Here is an 8732-nt window from a genome sequence, read left to right on the forward strand (position 1 = left end):
CGCTCTGATACCACTTTGTTGAGAATCAACGCTCCAATTCACCTTCACCACTCGGCCACAACCGAGAAATCGCGAATCAATGCAGCAGAAAATAGGAAACACAGAGAAAGACACGATAACACAGGGATTAACGTGGAAAACCCTATACGGGAAAAACCACGGGAGTCCTCAAACTCCAACTATCACTATAAGCAGAGATGTACAATGGTGAAGCTTCAAGGCAACAACCTTGAGCTCACTGTCTTCGCCACAGGCGGCGGCAATACACAGAGGCAACGACCTCTTCGTCTCTCTCTCTCTCTCTCTCTCTCTCGGCTGCTCTCTTCACTCTCTCTAAGTGGAAAACCGAAAATGAGCAACAACACAACACAGTTTGCCCTAAGTCATATTTATACACATATGACTTTCGGGCTATTTACAGATATAGCCTCAGGGGGCTCTTGGCAAAACATATTCACAAATATGTCCCCGCATCCGGATCTCTCTCCGGGTACTTCCGTCATCCGGCTCCGTAGCCGGGGTCTTCATCATCCGGATCCGTATCCGGGTACTCTTCATCCGGCTTCATCCGTATCCGGGTACTCTTCACATCCGGTGAGCACTCGCACCGGGCCTGTATCTTCATCCGGTTCCGTGACCGTAACCGGGCTTGCCGTCATTCATCTCCGGACATCCCATCCGGAGGGACCGAAATCCCAACAATCATGTGGGAAGCAATGGCAATCACACATGTTTTCTTCCATAGCTTCATACCTCCACTAATGACGTGTTGAGGGGTCAACTTGGGAAAGCAAAGGAATGTCAATGACAACAAAGGCTCTGAATACAAGGATATAAGGCATATGGGTCATACCAACACCAGATCATGGAGATACTTTCTCACCATGTTTCCATTTTAGTGAGGTGGATTTCTTCATTGAAAGGAGAAGGAAAAGGATGTATTGTTCGATTTTCGCAAGAGCATGACATTCTTAACAGATTGTCTCATGGTTAGCCTCTATATTTTTTATTATCATGGGGGTGATAATGAGTAATTTTCTTGCATAGTTGTCCTTTTGTAGTGAATGAAAAATAATATGTATGCTAGTTTCCTAAATTGATCAAACTATCAATTTCCAGATGTGTAACTTTTGTATATTTGTTTCTCTTTGTAGTACCATTCTTTTGCCTTGACCTTTTTCACATTTGTGAGAGCTGGCCAATAACAAAGTTTGGACTAAAATGTTACAACTCACTAAATGGGTTTAATAGTATCGGTGATTGTTTTGGACTGATGGACCAATGCTTCTATTATCAAGGGGGGAGGGTTTTGTTAATTGAACTCAAATGATATCATGTGGAATGGATACTTTGATATATATTATCTAGGACAATATAATGATTAGTGGACTCTCTATGTCCATATGTACATGGGGCGTCTTAAAACCCATATGGTTGCATCATACATAAGGGTAGCGGAGGAAGTGTGCCAAAGTTCAAGGATAGCCAAAGTTGTATATCCTTAAGTGAGTCTATCCATGGTGGCGTGTTCATAGAGCAATGCCCATTTATGCTTGTAAATTTGCTTCATAAAATGTCTTCTATCTATGTTGCTACCTCATCTTATGCTAAAAAAAAAAATTGGTATGTGCCAAAAAAAAAATTTAGGATGTTCCGATTGACATTATCACTAGTAGGAAAGTGGCCGGTTAAACTTTTTAATTTCCAGTTAGGATCATAAGAAGCAAGAAAAATTCCGTTAGGGGTTATAAACTTTGCCCAACGTTGGTCGCACGTCGAACGTCGATTCTCGCGCACTACGAGTATCGGCTGTTGTCGTCGATCGATGGCAATACTTCTCTCGATACCCCACCGACTACTACAGACACAAGAACGAGAACAAATTTCACACCCAATAATCAAATTTGATTCCTTACGGTGGAGATTACAACGGCGGCAAAATGGTCGGACACGACTAAACAAGATGTTACAACAAGAACAAAGTAGGAGAAAGGGGGAAAAGGGATATGGGGAAGGGAGGATCTAGCGATGACCACGGCTCCCAACTCAAGCACTCCTAGCACAATAGCACAATCCCATGGACGACAAGCACTCGGGTTTGCGATAGCAAACATGGGAGCGCACACCAACACCCCGATCAAGTCTCTCGAACGGCAAGCACATGGGCTTGCAATGATGAACAGAGACCTTGAACCTCAACTGACAGACACGCCTAGTGATGTGAGAGAGAGAGAGAGAGAGAGAGAGAGAGAGAGAGAGAGCCCCGATGGATGTATCTCAGTTGGTAAGGTTGCCCAATGGAGACCAGATGGTTATGGGTTAAACCCCTACATTCCACAATCACTCACGCCTAGTGATGTGAGAGAGAGAGAGAGAGAGAGAGAGAGCCCCGATGGATGTATCTCAGTTGGTAAGGTTGCCCAATGGAGACCAGATGGTTATGGGTTAAACCCCTACATTCCACAATCACTGTGACATCTACTGAATTAAGGGATATGTATGAAGTATATAATACAAAGGTGAGAAAATTAGGTATCGAACCCAAGACGTAGTGCTTGTAGTGTTAACAACTTACCGCTAAGATTAGCTAATTATGATAAGAACAAAAAAACAAAGACATGAAGATGGAGAGATTATCATCTTCAGAGATTGAATATGCCAAAAATATTACATGTGAAAGTGAGTAGCGACTCTCGATGTTCAAGAACTTTTTACCAATGAATGTTGCAATCAAGAGTGCACATTGTGGTTGTGAGAGAAATTCATGCAAGGATTGGCTTAGCCAAAGATGTGTGGAAAGCATGGTCGAATATGATCAAAGGCAGAGCATTGTATCAAAGTGTGATACGCAGACTCTCGAACTTGTTTAGGGCAAAGTGCGAGGGAGGAGGGAACCACATTACATTTAATGGTCAAATATTGCTCCCATTTTCAAGAGAGGAATATTGGCCTTGAATCAAGGCCACATTAAAGTATTGATTGCGTAGAGCCTTGTGCCTCTCTCATTCACGCCTCTCTCCCTCACTTTCACACGTGTGGAATTTTCTCCCTCTTACTTGTGTACCATCCCTTTTTCTTACTTTTATGCACATGTGCATTATTTCTCACTTACTTTTTGTGCACCTCATCCACCATTCACTTTCCCATATTTTTGTGCCTGTGCCTATGGCACCTTTGCCCCACGTTCCACATGTTTGCACTCCCGCACTTGGCCCCCTTTACGAGAATTTCACACCGTTGTTGTGCATCTTCACGACACCATTTATGTCTATATTGTGGTGATTCATGAAACATAGAAATAAATTGCTCTTATTAACCTAGATAGCAAGTTACACGTAAGGACTAAAGTTTATCTTAATTCTCCAAACACATCTGGTCATCCTACCAACCTTCGTCCTTAAACCATCCAATAGGTTTGCAAACTACATAGTCAACTAGATGAAATGTTAAATGAGTAAGTCTAGCCAAAAGAGAATCCATTCAATTAAACAACCAAGATTTCAAAAAGTTAGTCCAAAGTAGTGATTTCATGCATCAAATCAAGTTAGTAGGGGTTTTGCAACACAAGTCTTTGATTCTGCTCCCTTAGATTCATGAACTAATTCTTGGTTCATGGACCAAACATTCTCCTTAACACAATCCTCTTGACACGATGGCTTTATCTAGCGTTCCATCTAGGGACATAGCCAAAATGTTCTTGTGGTTCACATAATTCATGTTTTGTGCCTTCTTTTTTTCATACCCTATGAGATTATGTATGACATCGTGACTCATCGTACTACCATTATAGTGAGGAATCTATTCTCAAGATCCATCATCATATCTCCAAAATAAACCACCTCGGTGGGCTTTGTACTATTGGTGCACATAACTTAGATGGATGAATTATGTTCTTATGAATACATACATGGGTAGGTATATGTTGAGAGATATATTCCTAATGTAAGCATGAAATAAGGAAATAAATGATAGGTAGATAAGAGAAAAGGAGAGAAAGAAGGGTATTGATCCACCCGACCACCCTGAGCGAAGAGATCGAGACGAACTTGAGCCTTCATTTGCGTCCTATACCACTGCCATGTCATCGAGTCGTACCTAATGATGGCACACTCCCTACAAGAGCTTGTTCACCACAAGATCACAATGTCGACGTGGTCGAATAAGGTTCCAAATGAGGGTAGCTAGGCCTCATACTTATAGCCAGACCTAAGGGCCCCATACAACTTCACACTTGGATCTTATGGGTTGTCTAAATTCCTAGGATTAAAAGTAATCCTCCCTTCTTTACACTCTCGATTAACCCTCACATTTATCCTCGTGTGTCAAATACTACGATACAACTTACCACAGAATAAATTATGGTCATGTTCGTAACAATTTATGGATGGTAGAGGATAATCGTGACGTACACTCGATTACAAGTGCATAACATAGGATGCATCGTTTTGCGAGGGTGAGTGTTGTGTTGCCAATGGCAAACAATGAAAAACACCCCTAGCCATGCACGTTTTCATCATTTCTGTATTTTGCATGATAGTACAACATAGTTGAGCGTGAAGGGACGTGTCAAGAATCGAGATACCAAGCTTTACTACTCACAGTGTGTGAACACGCACAATCGTGTCTGTTGGAAGTGCGTGTAAAGCTCACTCTTGTATAGATTGGGACACGTTCGTTGTATTGAATTGAGAGAATACTATAAGATATCCCACTTATTCTACTATCATGATAAGTTTGTTTAGGATACTATGAAAGTATATATAGTACTATATATATAGTACTATATAAAACGAGATATTTGTTGTCTATTTATCACAATATAATCAACTTTGCTTAATATAATTGTCTTATATAGCCTTGTGTGCTCTCTCTCACTCACTCACACACACCCTTTTAATTATCTCTCATGCATTACTTAATGTATCATGATCCGAGATGGAACAACTTTAGTTATTTACAAATGTGACCATGGATTTTATGCCATACCAACAATATACTCAAATAATTGCCATAGTAGTTTCTACAACCAATAAATTTGTGCCAAGGAATGTGGATTCCCTAATCATTTTTGTGTAGACAAAAAGCATTCTTCCCCATATGCTCTATAAACCAATGATTTTTGCACCACATCAACATGGAATGTCAAGGCCCAACAATCTTTGCAACCGATGGTTTTGTGCCGTCAATATGAGTTATCGTCTTTTCAAGACAAGAAACTGTCAACAAAACACTATTATCACAACCAAATATGCATGCCTTTGATGATGTGGGAGGGATTTATCATGAAGCCGCTACATCCACCATTTTCTTGGGTAGTTGACCATTTGCATATACAATGCTTCTCTTTTCTATGACTTCCAAAGTGATAGCTTTAGCTTCTTCTTTTTATCTACACACCTTCTTCTGAAAGCATCGTCCAACATTTATACCAACGAAAGACATGTCCCTCTCGGAATACCAACGTGCATTCTTGTGCAAAGTTATTGCCCAACACAGATGTCGTTCCGGCACGTCAACATGGGCTCTCAAATAAGTTATTGGTCGGGACACATGTTACTACGCAATGCGAGAATGGATTATGATCGAAACACATGTTGTTGTGGCACATTAGCCAACATGGATTCCGAGGAAAGTTATTGATAAAGACAAACGATGTTGTGCCACGTCAAGGACAGATGCGGTCGGAATCGCCAACAAACGAGTGTATGTTGTGGGATTCGGACATATGGGAGCTAGAATTACATGTACGCAGTGGAAGACGATTATATGATGATGGTGTGGTGACTTTGGTGGGGCAAATCGCTAGGGTTCAAGGTAGGTCTAGGGTTAGGGTTAGGGTTAAGGTTAGTAGGATTAGGATTAGGGTTAGGGTTAGGGTTAGGGTTAGGGTTAGGGTTAGGGTTAGGGTTAGGGTTAGGGTTAGGGTTAGGGTTAGGGTTAGGAAACACGTGCAATCTCTCCATCTCCTTCCCCTCCCTCCGCAGCTATGACTGACTGAGCACGTTTGCGTGTGCTGACCGGGCTCTCCTCTCTCTCTCTCTCTCTCTCTCTCTCTCTAGACTCTTTCTCGGGAAATCCTCTCTGATAAAAGCTCTGGTCTCTGTCTCTGTCTCAACTCTGTGTTGGAGGAGATGCCCATCAAAAGAAAAGTGACCCCTCTGGCTTTCTTCATCTTTATATTCTTGCTGGCGTGTGTGTGTGCGCGCTCTCCTGGTTCAAAAAGAACAGACTAATTCCTTCTTCTCCTTCTCCTTCTCCTTCTTCTTCTTCTTCTTCTTCTGTTCTGTGGATCTTTCTCCTGAGGCCACCATCGCTTCACTCGCAGAAGAAAGAAAGAGGTATGTATGTATGTATGTATTGTATGTATTGTATGTATGTATGTATGTTGCATGTTTCCCATCTACTTGCATATGGTTCCACCATGCCACAAACCTCCTCATTGACATCTTTCCTTCCTTCCTTCCTTCCTTCCTTCCTTCTCCTCTCTGCAGGTGCTTTCTGAAGGGATGTGCCAAGCCCCCCATATCTCCGTTCCTCGTGACCAATCTGCTCCTCCTTCTGCACCAGAAGAAGCAGCAGCAGCAGCCATCTCCCTTCCTCCTCCATCTCCATCTCCATCTCCATCTCCATCTCCATCATCAGGGATGATGATGATGATGATTGCCCCCTTGCCAGATGATGACTCCTGTTTCACTCTCCTGGAGCTCGCAGCCCGCGATGACCTCCTAGGGTTTGTCAAGCATGCCGAGGGCCGCAGCCTGAGCCTCGACATGTGCTGCCCATGGTATTGCCGGCAGCTTGGCTCCAACAAGATGGGCATGGTGGACAGAACTCCTCTAATGATAGCCGCGCACCATGGGAGCTTGGGCGTGCTGGATTACATGGTGAAGCGAGGAGTAAGCATCAACAAGGCATGCGGCTCCGATCGAAGCACGGCTCTTCACTTGGCAGCGGCCAGCGGGTCCGAGAATGCGATTGAGATTGTGAATTTGCTTCTAAAGAATGGTGCCGATCTTAGCCTTACCGATGCACAAGGCTTGACTCCACTCGACGTGTTTTTGAATGCCTCGAAGAAGCATCATTACGGAATGTTGGGGAAAGATGTTTCCAATGGATTGAATGTGCTTTTGAGATCCTTCTCGAGGGAAATCCGAACACTCCCTGGCGAGAATTCGGTACGCACTACATCTGAAACCTTGCCCATAGATTCGTGTGATGATGATCCATGGGGAACTAAGACCTCCTCTACTCATGATAACAAGCAAGAAAGCTTAGGATTCGATCCCATGCCTTCGGATACCAACAACCATAGTAGTAGTGTATATTATGCGAGCGATGCATTCCGGATGTACTCCTTCAAGATCCTCCCGTGCTCGAGGGCTTATTCACATGATTGGACCGACTGCCCATTCGCCCACCCGGGAGAGAACGCGAAGAGACGAGACCCAAAGAAGCATCTCTATAGCTGCGTCCCATGCCCAGATTTCCGGAAGGGTAGTTGCAAGCATGGAGATTTGTGTGAGTATGCACATGGGGTGTTCGAGACATGGTTGCATCCGGATCAATACCGAACCCGGATGTGTAAGGATATGGAGACCTGTACTCGTCGGGTTTGCTTTTTCGCCCATTCCGAGGTGGAGCTCCGGGCACCTCCTTTGCCTAAGTTTTCAGATGAGGATTCATCACCGAGACAACCCATGTCTCGATTGGCCCCGCCTTATCTTGGATCAGCAGTCGTACCCATGTTTTCGAATCGTAAGGTCATGTTTAATGCGAATCTTGCATTTAATGCGGGCTCGGAGATCCGTCCCGAGATTCCGAATGTGGCATTTGATGCGGTTCGGGAGATTCTTCGCGAGCATGGTAACCCGGCATTATCCGAGAGTGCTCACATGGGAGCAAGTAGCCTTTCGGCCTTTAGAGCTCGGAAACTCGAGATCAATCTAGGCGAATCCTTGGGGCCCGACGATTGCTTCTCAAACTCCCTCTCTCCCAGATCACCTCTGCCGATGCCCTTTCCGTCATCTATCTTGCGGCAGTGGGAAGTATTAGACCATCACAAATTTGGGCACAATGTAGACCAAAACACTTTGTCCATGGAAGGTGAAAGTTGTTTTATGTCACAACCACATCATGCCCATATGGCTCTACAATACCAACGCCTACATCCATCTTCGATGAGCCCGGGTTCAAATTGCCAGATGCCTTCTTCTTACACATGTAATGAAAGGGGCCAATTCCGGCATCCCTACGGGAGTCAAAGTTCGAAGACTTTAGACGGACCTTTGGCTTGGTCAGGTAATTGGGGGTCCCCCAATGGGAAGCTTGAGTGGGGTGTGAGTGGAGATGATCTTAGCAAGCTTAGGAAGTCTAGCTCTTTTCAAGGAGCAAGGCAACACTACTTTCCATAAGTTTTCTTTCAATGGAGGTCTTTTTTAGTGAAGGTAGCGAGCTAGCTAACCTCACTAAATGTAGGTAGCCAAGTTACCCTTCAATAAGACCATTCAAATTACACAACTACATTAGTAAAGTAACTAACATAAGTAGCCTATTCGATTTTAGATCTATGATATAATATATTTTTAGCTAATTATATTTTCAACCTTCAATCTAACTACATTAATAAAGTATTGGATTGCCCTTGTGACACACATATTGGGTCATAAAAACTAATTCACCTAATGACATGATCCTTCCGAGTCCTTTGGATTAGGTGAAGATGTTGATCATTT

At 43.4% G+C, this 8732-nt stretch overlaps 1 protein-coding gene across 1 annotated transcript; it reads left to right on the plus strand.

Moving 5' to 3' along the window:
• Positions 1-6506: 6506 nt before the first annotated feature.
• LOC147847464 (zinc finger CCCH domain-containing protein 47-like) lies at positions 6507-8529 on the plus strand. Its single transcript, XM_087339164.1, has one exon. It carries the CDS (start codon positions 6507-6509, stop codon positions 8409-8411), a length of 1905 nt encoding a protein of 634 aa, XP_087195290.1. The 3' UTR covers positions 8412-8529.
• Positions 8530-8732: the final 203 nt, after the last annotated feature.

This window comes from Azolla caroliniana, unplaced genomic scaffold, assembly GCF_043228905.1.
Source record: "Azolla caroliniana isolate FFs.n. ecotype wild unplaced genomic scaffold, voAzoCaro1.0.p SCAF_977, whole genome shotgun sequence".
Taxonomy (NCBI): domain Eukaryota; kingdom Viridiplantae; phylum Streptophyta; class Polypodiopsida; order Salviniales; family Salviniaceae; genus Azolla; species Azolla caroliniana.

Coding starts and splice junctions, on each gene's coding strand:
- LOC147847464 (XM_087339164.1), top strand. CDS start 6,507: ATGTGCCAAGCCCCCCATATCTCCGTTCCTCGTGACCAATCTGCTCCT.